Source organism: Plectropomus leopardus, chromosome 4, assembly GCF_008729295.1.
Source record: "Plectropomus leopardus isolate mb chromosome 4, YSFRI_Pleo_2.0, whole genome shotgun sequence".
In the NCBI taxonomy this organism is placed as follows: Eukaryota; Metazoa; Chordata; class Actinopteri; order Perciformes; family Serranidae; genus Plectropomus; species Plectropomus leopardus.
Window position 1 is genome coordinate 14,206,443 of NC_056466.1, and position 14,532 is coordinate 14,220,974.

Consider the following 14,532-nt stretch of genomic DNA (forward strand, 5'->3'; position numbering starts at 1 on the left):
CTTGGGGGTGGCCCGGGTTTGGGTCTGACTTGCGGCCCTTTGCTGCATGTCGTGCCCTCTGTCGCTCCCCCCTGTAATGTTCATCTGTCCTATCGAGTAAAGGAAATAAATGCCCTCCAAAAAATCTTGAAAAAAAAAACCATAAGAGTGATTTAGTGCTGTTAGAGGTGTATCATTATTGCACAAAACGAGTATTGAAACAGTTTCAAATATTCAGAATCAACATGCATGTATGTATTGATAAACAGGATTTCTTGCGTTTATTTATTTTTATATTATGTGATCATAAACTGATTGTCTTTGGGTTCTGGGCTGTTAGTCGGTGAAAACAAGCTATTAAGTTTATGACCAGGAACATTTTTCCCAGTTTACTATTTTACAGACCAAAGGATTCATGAGTTGATTAGAGAAAATGTTAGGGTAATTGAAAACATAGAGATTGTCACTCTGATTTGTACATTATGTAATATAATTAGTCATGTTTACCCTCAAATTAACAATTCTTAGAGTACTTGCACCTGTTTTTCCTTGTTCACTCATGTAAACCTTTATATTAGATTATGGACACAAAGTAAAGTAAAGCTGCTCTCCTCAAATTTCTAAAGACCTGCATGAAATTAATTGTTCTATTATATAAATCTCTGTCATCTTAAAGCACGCACGTCTGTTCAGTCTGGTGTGAAACGTGAGTCATCATCTGTGGTCTGAATACCAGACTAATTCTCCCCATACAGAAAGAATAATTAGTAATATCCACTAATAGCACCAAAACAGTGACTGTGTCATTAGCTACAGTCTCACTATTGCTACATGTTATGAAAAAATACATTAGAGCCCCAAAAATCCTACCTTTGATGTTATCCTTCATTTTGTCAATACGATGACTCATTTAAGCGTGTGTGTGTGTGTGTGTGTGTGTGTGTGTGTGTGTGTGTGAGAGAGAGAGAAAGAGCCATATGTGCCTTTGTTTTTTATGGATGAGCGTAGAAATGTCACTATTCCTTATGGTGCCTGTACAATACACTGCTCTTTTACAGCCGTATATTTGACACCTCCATTTCTAACAGCTCGGTCGTGATGTTGTTATCATGAGGCTTGTTTCCTTATTATCAGGTCTGACAGTAAAGAGAGAACCAGTGTGAGGAATAACAGGAAGATAGAGATGCTGAGATGTACACACTGTACCTCATAAGCCAGGCACGGGGCAGGTACTTGTCTCCATGGCAACCAGCTAAAGGATGAATTGGAGACATTGTAGTGATGTGTAGGTGAACCAAATGACAGGAAATATTGCTCGCTGCTAGACTCCCACCGCGTGTGTGTGGTTTGCATTACTGTCAGAATATTGAGCCGTTTCACAAGTGGGATCAGGAGATACTTTTTCTAAGATGACTCATAGAGCAGCAACCCTCAGAAAGTCTTACGCTGCATAAACTGCTGTCACAGGCTTAGTCTTATAACCTCCCCCCTCCGCCCTGCTCTGCCTGTCACAGATCACACTTCTCATGTTTTACCCCCTCACCTAAATGTAGTTGGAAATGAGGAGATAATTCAGTCCTAAGAAAGGAACAAATCTCTAAAACGAGGTACACGCATAGTGTGATTTTTCAGTGTTACTCGAGGAAAAACTTCCTCTGACCTTAGCTTTCATGGTTTCTTTAGTCACACATTGTGTGACGTTCCCTGAAAGCTTTTTTCCTCTCCCTCAGTCCATCCTCTGAGGGCCTTGTCTGGCCTCGTTGTGTCAGATTGCCACTCCCCTTAAGCCATCTAGTTACATCACAGACTGGAGCGGGATGGTGGCAGAGCTGGAAATATTATGAGCAGACAGAGACAGAGAGAGAGTGACGGGACGGGAGCCCAAAGGTTTCGGTGTTTATGTCTGTGCCATGTCTGAAGCTGTAAGGGGACAACATTCTTAGCTTGTTGCTGCACATACTTCCTCACTTCCTCTCCACTGCAGCAGTGATGGAGAATCTCAGCGGTGAGCTTGTCATGTTTGAGGCAGGACCTAACAGATCGGTTACTGTCTCGAGTCTAGACTGAGTTTAAGGGTTGCATGTTGGCTATTTTCTGCAAACTGTGTGCTGTTCATGCAAATATTCTCACATAAATTTAGGGATTGTGGCCTTAGAGAATTTAATCTAAAAGGGTCACAGGATGATAAACAGGGGGAAGTTAAAACACATTGATGCTACACATTTATGGTATTTTTTTCTTCCTTTTCTCTTATTGTGGGTATTTTCTTTGTCTTTTTAGTCCTCTAAAAATAATTCAAATGAACCAATCAGAACCGACCAAAACTTAAAGATGCATTGCAACAAGGGATCAAAAGTAGACATTGCTTCATTTTAGAGGTCTCATGATAAAATCATTTGCAAAACTTTTGCTGCAGAAAGAAAATTTTGGGCTGTTCAGGAGATGCGTGACAGCCCTAAAAACGCATTAATAGGATTTGGTTCCATACTGTTGGGGGGGGGGCACATATCAAATGGGTGGTCGGGGTCGTCTGACAGAAAATTTTAAGCTTAATGTTCCACAATCTGGTGAATTGTTATGCACCAATTTTGCCATTTTCTGCATCAATTTCATGGTGTAAACGTCTTTAATTCTCTTCGGGACAAATGCACATGTTTGAAATGATCATTTTCAAATGCATTAATGCCAGTACTAATCCGTTTAAGATCATTAACACGGATGTGAAGATAAGTTACATGCTCCTGATGTTATCCGTGAGCACCGGTGTTGTTCTTGTGAGAGGTGAGGCTCATATCGCAGCATGATCATTAATGAAATGAGTTTCTGTTATGTGAAACTCAAGGTCAAGCTGATATTTGTGCGTTTGTTGTTTGACATTATCTTAATTGGAATAGAGAGGCAGTGACCCCGCTATGCTGCAGACACGGGCTGGTGCACACTGCAGATGCTGACAGGGCAAACCACTTACTGCAAATCACTGAACATCTAATGTACTGCAGAACAGCATTTTATTTGTTATTTTTCTTTTCATTGACCTGTGAGCCAGGCTATGGTTTAAATAAATACACAATGCAATGTTTTAAACATCTCCATTTTGTCCATAACAATCTGAGAAAGGAATCAAACTAATTCTAATCTGTCCACGTGTAATATAAATTCATCTGAAGATGCTCCCTCCTCTAAATATTAATACATTTTTGACATTCATTTTTTTCATCTCATTTCAATTATGAGCTTCATTTCAGTATCCAGCATTGTTGAAGTGGATTGACCCGTCCGAAAATTGCAGCATTTCATACTTTCATATTTGCAACCTATTTACCATAATTTTGTCAAGCTGATAAAAGTTTCATACCCTGATGTGTATTTGTTTCATTTCTTTGCAGAGAGTGAGCGAGAAAGTTGGAGGTGCAGAAGGAACGAAGCTCGATGATGACTTCACCGAAATGGAAAAGGCTAGTCTAAACTCTTTCCATTGTCCCCTTGTTGAGAATAATAACCAATGCTTAGAGTTTATCATACGTTTACCAGAGTATCGTCGAGCTGTTGAAGAATCTTAACAGACTTATGTGGATGTCTTATGAGTATCACCCAAACTATTTCTGCTGCCATGTTGAAAAAGTGTTGGCAAGTTATTAAAACTAAAGGTTAAGCTATAGTGAAACTTCCTTTGGATAGATGACGGTAAAAAGAGGAAATGAATTGAGAATCACAACTTCCATGTTTACCTTAAACCCTGACACACTACTCCAAGCCAGATGGGGTGAAAGAAGTTCTAAAATGAGAGATGCAAGAAAATTTCCTCCTCGAGCAGTTGTGAGATTTATATAACAGGGAGAAATGTTTCCTCAGATGTCACAGTCAAACATGATCTTTAGGTTGATGTTCAGTGACTCAAAGTGGTTCGTGAATTTGCACAGAATGCAAAGAGCAGGCAAGACACTCTTGTTTTTAAAATAACAAATGCTGCTTTTGCTTGATAAGACTGGAAGGCATGTAGAGAGATTGCAGAAAGGAAAATATACAACTATTAGCATGTCATTTGCAGATGACACTCAACTCTATGTAGCTGTTCATCTTGTTGACTGGAGCCCCTCTACCCCTCTAAAAAATGCATCTGGATTTCCTAAAATGTCATCACATTCACGGTATTCTGTCATATCAGGCTGAGAGCTTACCCAGCTGCAAGGGTTTCATTCATGTTAAAACCTTTTACCTTAGAAGCTGCATTCATTTTTGTAAGTTTTGTTTGACTTGATGAAAAAAAAACAACATTGAAATTATTTGCTATATAGAAATCTTCCCTGTCATTATTCACACCCAGAAAATATTACTGTTCATTTGATTTATTTTACACCAAAAACATGAACTGTTGTGGCAATAATGTTCCTGCAATGCCACTATATTGTATAAACAGCATTAAGTCCAGAGCTTCAATGACTTGTGTCGTGGTAATTCAGTATGTGCATGTGTCTTGTGTTTGCTATGTCTCCCTGAAAATATCGGTCCCATAAATTACACACTGCATGTTTTCCATATGTGAGCAACAGTAAATAGATATGAGTGCATGTGTTCATTTACATCTGTGTGTGTTTATATGGTAGTGGTTCTGGTATAATGCAGAGTGAGAGGCTGAGCTGTGGAGAGCTGGTGAGTCTCATCACACTAAACAAGAACATCATGGCCAGCTCTCAGCTCTGCATGTCCCTTTCTCACCACGCTGCAGAACAAAGCAACACTTTCTTTTATCTTGTTTTTTTCCTCACTATTAGATGCATAAATTATTTTAGTGCTGTTATATTTCTTTCATCCTCCCCCATAATATTTCAGCCATTATCTATTTTGCTGCATTTTTCTTAACTGTTCTCTCTGCACCTTCTGTCTCCCTCTACATGCTGTTTTATGTTTTGGTTTACAGAAGATGGACACCACCTCCCGTGCAGTGATGGACATCATTGCCAAGACCACTGAGTATCTGCAACCAAACCCAGGTGACATAAATTGGTTGTGTACAATGATAATGTAATGTGGTGTTTACTTTTAGACTAAAATATAGTCAATACTGTTCACCTATGCATACACATACTTATTTTAGATCATTGACCGCAACAACAACTGCCACATTTAACCAATACAACCACTGTATTAGTACTTTCTGAAGTATGTTATTGTCATAAGTGACAGACGTCACTGCCAATATTGATCTAAAGGGAACGTCAAAAACATTCAAAGTGTCTGGAGGTTTGGCTCAGTGGGTAAATCAGGCGGCTAGTGTGCCTGAGGTTGTTGGGTCAAGTCTTATCTGGGACAGGTGACTTGAAGGCTGCTAAAGGAAACATCAAATACATGAAGTTGGGTTGAGAGACAAGGACAGTCAAGATACAGGAAGTTGGGGGAAAGAGAAGTTTTAGAGGTTAAGAGGTTAAGAGACAGGAAAGTTAGTCAAGTTACAGGCGTTTGGGTTCTGAGACAGGAAGGACAGTCAAGAAACAGGAAGTTGAGGTGAGAAACAGGAAGTTGGGTTGAGCCCTCTAACCACCTGAGCTAAACCTTCAGACATTTCAACTGTGTTTTAAGTTGCACGTCAGACTGCAAAACTTACCTGCCCTGGATAAGGTTCAAACTCAACATTCCTAATAGGTTTTTTGTTTTTTAATGTTAATTCATTAATTTATTTACATTAAATTTCCATGGTTTGGTCTACAAATAATTTACACCAATATGACGTGGAATTTGTGCCCTCTAGTGCCATCTAGTGGGCGCTGGAAGTAATGTCTCACTCTAGGGTCCAAACTCTCTGCGTGCAATATCCGACTTTGACATAACTTTGACTTTGTTTGGTTTCATTTGCCATCACAGCCACCAGAGCCAAGATGAGCATGATGAATTCCATGTCACGTATGCGGGGACAGGAGAAGGGGCCGGGCTACACGCAGACTGAGACCATCCTTGGAGAGTCCATGCAGAGGTTTGGCAGGGAGCTTGGAGAGGAGTCTAACTTCGGTGAGCTGCAGCACATTAAAATTCCTCACAGCAAGAGACTTTTTTTATGTGCTTTACAAGAACAAAGTGGCATCATTTCATTCCCTCAAGGACGCAGTAACAATGTTATGAAAAATGCATGAGTCTATTTTTCACACAAGTTGTCTTAAGTTATTTAGTTCACCAGTGAAGGCATTAAATGTTGTTTAAAGAGAAATACCTGTCTTATATAATATATTCATACACTATTCACAGAGACACTGAGCTGTGTGCTGGTCATGTGTTTTTGTATTTTTAGTATCTAAATGCATCCATGCATGTCTTTTTCTAGGCCTTGCTCTGATTGATGCTGGGGAAGCCATGCGAGAGCTTGGAGAGGTTAAGGATGCTCTGGACATGGAGGTCAAGCAGAACTTTATTGATCCACTGCAGAATCTCCATGAAAAAGATCTCAAGGAGATTCAGGTATGAGTGCAGAACTTTGATTTACTACTTGGAAAAAAATAAGATAAATGTAATATCTTGGTCCGATATTAAGATTGACTTTCTTGCTTTCTTTCTTTTGCAGCATCACCTGAAGAAAATGGAGGGTCGCCGTCTGGACTTTGATTATAAGAAGAAACGTCAGGGCAAAGTGACAGAAGATGAGATCAAACAGGCGTTAGAGAAGTTTGACGACTCCAAGGAGATTGCTGAGCAGAGCATGTTCAACTTGTTGGAGAGTGATGTAAGGATTATTCCTTTTACTTGTCTAACAGGATAAAATCATGACGTGCTGACATTTTATATCAAAAAGTCAAAGGTCACCTTCACTGTGACATCATAATGTTATGCAACCACGCTTTTCTGGCCCTTATTCAACAAAATAACTTGGAAGCAGAACAGAAGATATTTGGTCAGATGCTGATTTGGTGGCACTAATCTTGGGTGCCCACCTTAAAAATTAGTTTATTATACAGAATGTCTGTGCTGCCAGGGGTGTGTGTGTGAAGCATTCATTTTTCACCAAAATACACTTCATACTATATAACACTATACAATATAGTGAGACAAGGACAGAGAAGGATGTAAACTGCAAGTTGATCAGTCTGCAGAGGCATACAATCGTGAAACTCTAATTCTAGTTTTCTCATTTAATACGAAAAGGAAACGGAGCAGAAAATGGACTGAATGTCGATCTTATATTCACCACGAAACGTGACTCTAACCATGACACTAATCATTCTTTGTTTACTAGATGTGGCAAGAGGCAACTATTTTCTACAATTAGTTTGCATAATTAAAACAACTTTATAAACCACCATTGTTTCACAGGTGAAGTTTTTGCTGTCTTAAGTTGCCCAAAAACAAGCGCAAATTCAGTATGGCAACCATGTACGTGCATTCATCTATGAGTTTCCTCTTTTTGCAAATTGGCAAAAAACAGTTAATCCGCTGTGCTTAGGCTCATGACCAATCTTTCCAAAGGATCTTGAGTAAATCTGTGAATTCACTTTAAAATGATGCGCCTTTTAACAAGCCAGTTTGCGTGAACACAAACACACACACACTGTCAAAGGGTGGGGTAATTGTAGTGGATTGATCAACCAACAACCAGCTGTAGAGCTGCTGGTTACAGCTAAGAAACAATTATTACAGTTTTAAAACCATCAAGAATATCAGCTGATCCTTAATGTCAGCAAAACAATCTTATCACGAAGTCCATTAGTAGCTTATAAAGAGCTTTCTGTCATATCACATAAACTTCCTCAGCAGATGAAGTTTATCCATTTGTCAAAGGATTGCAGATGTTCAGGCTGATTTTTAAGTGCATTTTAAGGACTTTTCATTCATGTTGATGTAAAAACAAACATTTACAGCTCCATAACAACTCGGCAAAGATCGTCTTCTAAAGAAGATCGTATGATGCTGTCGATAGCTGCAGAGCAGCTGCTAATAGACCTTACAGGTTTCAGTGAGCTTGAATCCAGATCTTTGTAAAAATCATCATTATGGGGGGTGTGTGCCAGTGGTCCCAGTGCCAATGCGTAACTGCTGTCCATCTTTAATAGATTGAACAGGTGAGCCAGCTCTCTGCACTGGTACACGCTCAGGTGGAGTACCACAGCCGGGCTGCTGAGATCCTCACACAGCTCTCCAGTAAGATTGATGAACGGTGAGTACGCACACTTTCTGTTTTGAAACTTTTATTTTATTTTGTGCCTTTTTTTAAATCAAGAAACAAAACAGAGGGAATACTAACAGGCATTACAACAGTAATCATATCCAGATAACGGACATACCATGAATTGGGTTGTAATCAAGAGGCCTGCTACAGCACTTAATAAATTACATATCACTTTCTGTTTCATTTGTTCTTTTTGTCATAAGATTTTTGATGTAATTATATTAAAATGTAGAATTTCAGTCACATTTAAACGAGTGTTTCCACACAAACGCACTGTGTGTACTGTCATCATTCATTTATTGATTCATTGATTGTAGGATAAGGGAAACTTCTAACAAACCGAGGAAAGAGTTCGCTCCTAAACCACGTACATCTCTGGACTTCTCCATCAGTGAGAACCACAATGGAGGCATCCACAGTGCTCGCTCGCCAGGTGAGACCCAGAATACAAACCTCATTGCTCAGAAACATGTCCAGAAACTAGTCCTGGTACTGTAAATACACTGTAATATCTAATCTCATGAGTTTCTCGTTCACCTGGTGTGAAGACAGAATGCTAAAACTTGTAAATATAGTTGCTTGCAAAGGTTAGTTTCTGGACTAGTTTCTTTTAATTCATGATATTTCTTTCCTTCAACAATCCTTTTTGTGTTGTTAATTTGTTCTGTTGTTCTAAATTCTCAAATATAAGCTAAAAGTTAGACTTATCTACATATACACAGCATATGTAATCAGCAACACGTCGTAACTTCACTTGATTCATTTTGGTCAATTTAACTTTAATTTCTTAATATGAAACTGCTCAAATGTACAGACATGTATTGCATTCCCTTAAGATATGTTTTAAATTTCTTTCTAAATTGCTGAAATTATTATCTCAGTTTTGAGATTTTTTTAAAATGAAAATTTCAGCTTTTTTGTCTGATTTGGTGCAAACGTCCATCTTTTCTGCAAGCTTATTCTCTCTCAGAATTCTGAGATAACAGTTTAATTCAGAAAAAACAGCAGATTTTTGTCAATCAAATGCATTATGCTACCATAAAAATGCAACATTACCTGTAGATGTTTCACAATAAAAATAAATAAAATATTAAATAAAAGTATTTTAGGTTTTAAAGATCTAAGATTAAGTCCTAGAAGTCATAAATAAAATGTGTTTTGTTTGCATGAACAGCAACAGCTAAAAGATAAATCAATACTACAAAAGAGGGAGGTTATTTTTATTTTTTAAAGATGCATATATTGGAGAATTTACAGTGTTTGCTAAATGTATCTTTCTTTTTCACAGCTCTTTCAGTTACCAGAATTAAATTATCGTACTGAACAGAGTATCCATCAGTCTAGAAATAATTAATGCAACTCTGCGCTCTTCTCTTTTCCCTTTATGATTTATGTTTATTCTTGCAGGGGCGAGGTCTCCAGGTGAGCCAGGTCAAACTTATCTGTCGATGTGTTTCTCTGTTGTTGTACTCACCAATTCACTTCTTCAACAACAATTTTTCATTTACACGTGACATTAAAAACTCCTTCTATTGCTCTCTGACCCCCCTGCTCCCCTCGTGTTTTTTCCTCTTCCCTCTTTGAAGCAAGGTCTCCAGGTGAGACAATAGTGAATCCCTGGAGAGATACAACAATATCTCTTCCATCACTTCTTCATTCTTGTTTTTTTTATCCATCTCTCTTTCTATTTGTTTTTCTGTCAAAAGAAAACTGTTGCACTCAAACAGCAGAAAAACAAGTGCCGTTTGCTCACTGTGCAAAGAATGCCTGACCTACAGTAACAAAGAAAATCTTACCAGCAGACGAGCATTTGCTGTTTCTGTTTTGTTCTCTTGTCAATCTCCTGATCCATTTTATCCTCCTGTTTCTTTGTCTGCTTCTGCCAATTCATACTCCAACTTCTTGTTTTGTTTATTGACCTTTTCATTTTTCCGTCTGCTGTACTTACCCATCAATTCACCATTTAGTCATCGAGAAATGCTATAAAACACTTCTGCTCTGTTTTCACCTCTGTTTTCTCCTTTCCCCTTTGCAGCAAGATCTCCAGGTGAGCAAGGGTGACTTGGAAGGAGATGCAAAATCTCTATCGTTATTTTTATTCTTCTTTAAACGGACTTTTGTGAATGTGTATTTTTGTCTGCATTTTTGTTCGCAGTGCAGCTTGTCTGCAGTGCTGTTTCTGTCTAACCCCTGGTTTCTCTTTTGTCCCTATTTGTCAAAAATCAAATTGCTCATCTTTCCTTTGTGAAAGGAATAGTTGGACATTTTGGGAAATGTGCTTGTTGGTTTATTAATTCTGAGTTTGATAAGAAGATGGATACAACTCTCATGTCTGGACCATAGACTATACAAAAATAATGGATGCAGCCACTTTGATGTCATCCATTGGTTTGTGGTCTCCCGTTTTCAGGGGTAGCCTGTTACTCAGAGTGGCCCTGCCTTTAATTATGCACAATTTTAAGTCATAATAGAATTGAAAAAATTGTAATCTGCTGTAAAGTTGGGCATTTTATCTTGGGAGCCAATGGGCATTGACTTGCTTTTGGAGCCAGCTTCAACTGGAGGAACTACAGTTTTTTGCACTTGCACGTTGGCTTCATTTTTTAGCCTTGGAGGTCTCCACTTTTTCTAGACACAATCACGAAGCAGCAGCCAGTTAGCTTGGCATAAGGACTGCAAACAGGGAAACAGCTAGCTTGGTTCTGTTTCAAGGTTGCAAAATCTGCCATCCAGTACATCTGGAGCTAAATAATTTGTTTTTATTGGGTGTTATGTGCAGCACTGTTTCTAGGTGTCTCATCTTGCTGCTAGGCTTCACCTCAGAGCCAAGATATAGTCTCCATAAAATGGTAAATTGTGGTTTTTCCTTTTTTTCCAGTTTTGGTATGAATTAAACATATGAGATAGAACATGTTAATTAGTTGGGGTTGGTAGGCAGGTTTTGTTACCAATGGACAGAGCAAGGCTAGCTGTTTCCCCTGGCTCCGTCCTGGACGTGGTTTTTTTTTTTTTCCCCTCCAAGAGTTTTCCATGACCTCTTTGCCCCAATTCATAGCCGCTGCCCTAAACTCTAACCATCTCCGACCTTGATGCGTCTATGGCCGATCACAGCACAGGAGGGCAGGACTAGGTGAAACACTCTTGGGGAAAAAAAGTGTTGTCAAGACTGTCTCATTCACTGTGTTACACTTGCTAGTTGGTGAGAACCGCAGTTGTTGTGGCTGTTTTGTCCAAAAGGGGCAACAATGAGTCCATTTCACACAACAAACTTAATCTGAAAGGAGAAAAGACTTTAAGCACACTCTGGCCTGTATGTAATATTTCATACCTTCCTAAAATTTAACAAAAACAAAATAAAACTTACCAAAACTACTTTGGTTACTCTTGCTAATAATCTAGTTAGTAAGTCCAATGTTCCAACAATCATCAGCTCTGGTTTTGTCAAAATAACTAAAAAAAAAATATGCTGTGACAGTCTCTCTCTGCCGTTGCTGGCTTCTGGCCGTTTACAGTCCTGTAACTTCTCCCTCCACCACTAGGTGCCACAGTGTCATTCAGTTCAGCTTCCTGTTCCATCAGTAGAGACCGGAGACTAAGCTCTGGTGGTGCGTGCTGTGCACTTCATACAGTGACTTTAACAGAAAGTAACTTTATGGTCATCCAGAGACTGTATTTATGGCGGTAATGAAAAACATACCTTTGGGATTTCTGAATTTCATGGTATACCCTAATATCGTGATACTGCCCAAGCCTAAATTCAAGGTTGAAGAAAATTAATTGATTGGTTAACTGATTGTATGTCCACCCAGCCCCCATTAAAGAGTATTGCACAGCTGCTTCCTTGTGTCTCTCACACAAATTTGCATTTCCTAGGGTAGGAAAAAGCATCACCCGCTTTACTGTGTCTTACTTTGCCTCTAATTGGTTGAGCCAGACATTCTTATCTGAAACCTAACCAGTCTCAGTCCTCTTGTTTCAACCAACGAGGGCAACAAGCACTAGCTAATCAGAGGGAGAGTAGGACAAGTCTTGCCTTCACTATCCTAAGAAATTCAAGTTTGCGTCTCCCACACAGTGTATGAAACACGCTAAGCTAGCTGGCTGTAGTCTTAGCAGACAGATGTAGGTGTTGTATCAATCATCTTATCTTTTACCTCTCCTCCAGAAAGAGAACAAGCACAATTCTTAAAACATAAAGCTATTCCTTTACATATTGTATATCTCATTAGTATATTCCGGTCACTAATGGTCATGTTTTTTGTCTCTTTTTTCTTTTCCTTTTTCTACATCCCCCTCTTCTCTTTCCCTCTTTCAGCTAGGTCTCCAGGTGAGCCTTTCACAAGCAATCGTTATGTCTCTAATCTATATGCAGCATCATATCTCTTACCTCTAGCCTCTGATCTAACCCTTCTTATCTCTCGTTCCTCCAGCCCCCATGGACCAGCCCTGCTGTCGTGCACTGTACGATTTTGACCCCGAGAATGAAGGTGAGCTAGGCTTCAAGGAAGGAGATATCATCACCCTGACCAATAAGATCGATGACAACTGGTATGAGGGGATGCTGCACGGCAACTCTGGCTTCTTCCCCATCAACTATGTGGATATCCTGGTGCCACTGCCCCACTAGGAGGTCACCATGACCAGCTGTGTCTACAACAGTGGTGAAACAGATCCTGGCCTCCAGTCCCTCCCACCAGTATTCCCGGTAACCTTTTCCTTAACATTCCTAACAAACACCTGTGCTCCGCTTTAAAGGAGTCAAAACAGCAACAACACAATAACCAATGAAGATTGATGGCGAATTAAAGCAAGTATGCACCAATTGAGCATAAGAACTTTAAATGAGGAAAAATCCCTGTTTATGTCGTTGCTTCCCCCTTATCCCAGGAGGTTCTTTCAGGCTTCCATAATCGTTTTATCCAATACTGTCCCGGCTTTTGTCTCGGTTTGAGTTGGCTGTCAGTCCGTTATAATTTCCGTGAGTTTATCAAAGCTGCTTTTCAAAATCACACTTTTCTCCCATTCACTGTACTTTGTGGAAACCTCTACAGTAGATAGAAACTTTTCTCTCACATACAAGGAAAAAAAAAAAATCGGTCCATGTGCTTTATGTTTGTTAGAGACTCTAGGTCAAGCATGGTTTCAAGTGTTTAACGTTTTATCTTATAAAAAAATATGAGCCGATTTTGTTTTGTTTTGAATAGTCCTCTTTTTTAATGGTAGTTGTCTTTCGGCGTCCAAAATTCTGTTCAAAGGATGTCCTCACCATTTAACTATTCAGAGTTTTGACAGAAGTTGTAGACTAGATTCATCTAGTTGATAACTAACAACCAAGGTTATTCACTGTATTTTGATTTTCTCACATATCAACATGTGCGTGTGATTGGTCATATGTGATTTAGATACCAAAGTTATCTGCATAAACCAGAGTCAACTCCAATTTTAGCTTCCAGACCGTCGGGGAATCTGTTCAATGCAACAGGGTGAAGCTTTGCAATCTCTAGTTCTTTGGTATTTTTATCAGGAGGGGCGAAAACCGTATTCCTAAGTATGTGACATTACCTATCTGAGCCAGTGATTAGTGGAGTGTGACATGATTTGCAAAAACACAAGTTGTGAAGCTTAAACAGTTTGAAGTGACGTGAGAAAACTCTGGTGCATAAGTTTAAATCCTCCAGTGTGTATTTTAGCAGCAGCTTGTGTGAAAAATGGTCGATGTATTGTGATCTAATAACTTATAGGACTGCTCATTGGGGCAACTGTTGAAGGTGTAGCACTTTTTCGCTGCATCCCTACTAGTCCGTATTAGTATTCTGTAGTATAGCTGTCTATAAGCCATTGATTAAGACGAAACTAGACATAGCCAAGAGTGCACAAATGGCTGAACCGAATGAATAATAATCACTTTTTGTCTTGGTGGAAATGTTAATTTATTGGAATGATGCAACTTAAACTAAAAACCCCTTTTCTCCAACATAATGAAGACTAAAAGCTGCAAGTTTACCCTCTCCATGTCATGTTAGACCCCAGAAAAATCTCAAGATTAGCTTTATTTTCTCTCAACATCAATTTGGTTGTATGCAGTATTATGTGGGATTTTTCTCTTTCCTTAACTGATGAACTGATAACATAGAAATCAAACCACGCTTCGTTGTTCAAGCTATTAGAGACAGCACTGGTTGAAGTCACCTGGGCAGTTCGGTGCTGTAGTGCACCCGTTACCCCCAGGGTTTAATCTCTGTGATGTCGACAATGTATCAACCCTTCTGCAAAATAATCTGTGCAGCAGTTAACAGTTTTTTCACCCATCTTGTAGTAATGTTGTGCGTGTACTTTGAGGGAGGGGTTTGGGTTTGCATACAGTACATGTTATGCACAGGGATGGGGTTACAGAGGACCTCTAA

At 39.2% G+C, this 14,532-nt stretch overlaps 1 protein-coding gene across 6 annotated transcripts in view; it reads left to right on the forward strand.

The window, feature by feature from the left end:
• Nucleotides 1-14,157, forward strand: part of sh3gl2a (SH3 domain containing GRB2 like 2a, endophilin A1) — a 51,108-nt gene extending 36,951 nt beyond the window's left edge. For 2 of the 6 annotated variants that reach the window (XM_042485438.1, XM_042485437.1), the window contains 11 exons: nt 3,366-3,434; nt 4,898-4,970; nt 5,839-5,982; nt 6,293-6,426; nt 6,530-6,688; nt 8,013-8,116; nt 8,446-8,561; nt 9,536-9,550; nt 10,164-10,175; nt 12,444-12,455; nt 12,559-14,157. In XM_042485438.1, the coding sequence (XP_042341372.1) occupies nt 3,366-3,434; nt 4,898-4,970; nt 5,839-5,982; nt 6,293-6,426; nt 6,530-6,688; nt 8,013-8,116; nt 8,446-8,561; nt 9,536-9,550; nt 10,164-10,175; nt 12,444-12,455; nt 12,559-12,755 (1,035 nt within the window). In that variant the 3' untranslated portion in view covers nt 12,756-14,157. Of the gene's footprint in view, nt 1-3,365; nt 3,435-4,897; nt 4,971-5,838; nt 5,983-6,292; nt 6,427-6,529; nt 6,689-8,012; nt 8,117-8,445; nt 8,562-9,535; nt 9,551-10,163; nt 10,176-12,443; nt 12,456-12,552 lie in introns of all 6 variants that reach the window. The other 4 variants (XM_042485439.1, XM_042485440.1, XM_042485441.1 and 1 more) reach the window with 4 other exon arrangements.
• Nucleotides 14,158-14,532: the final 375 nt, after the last annotated feature.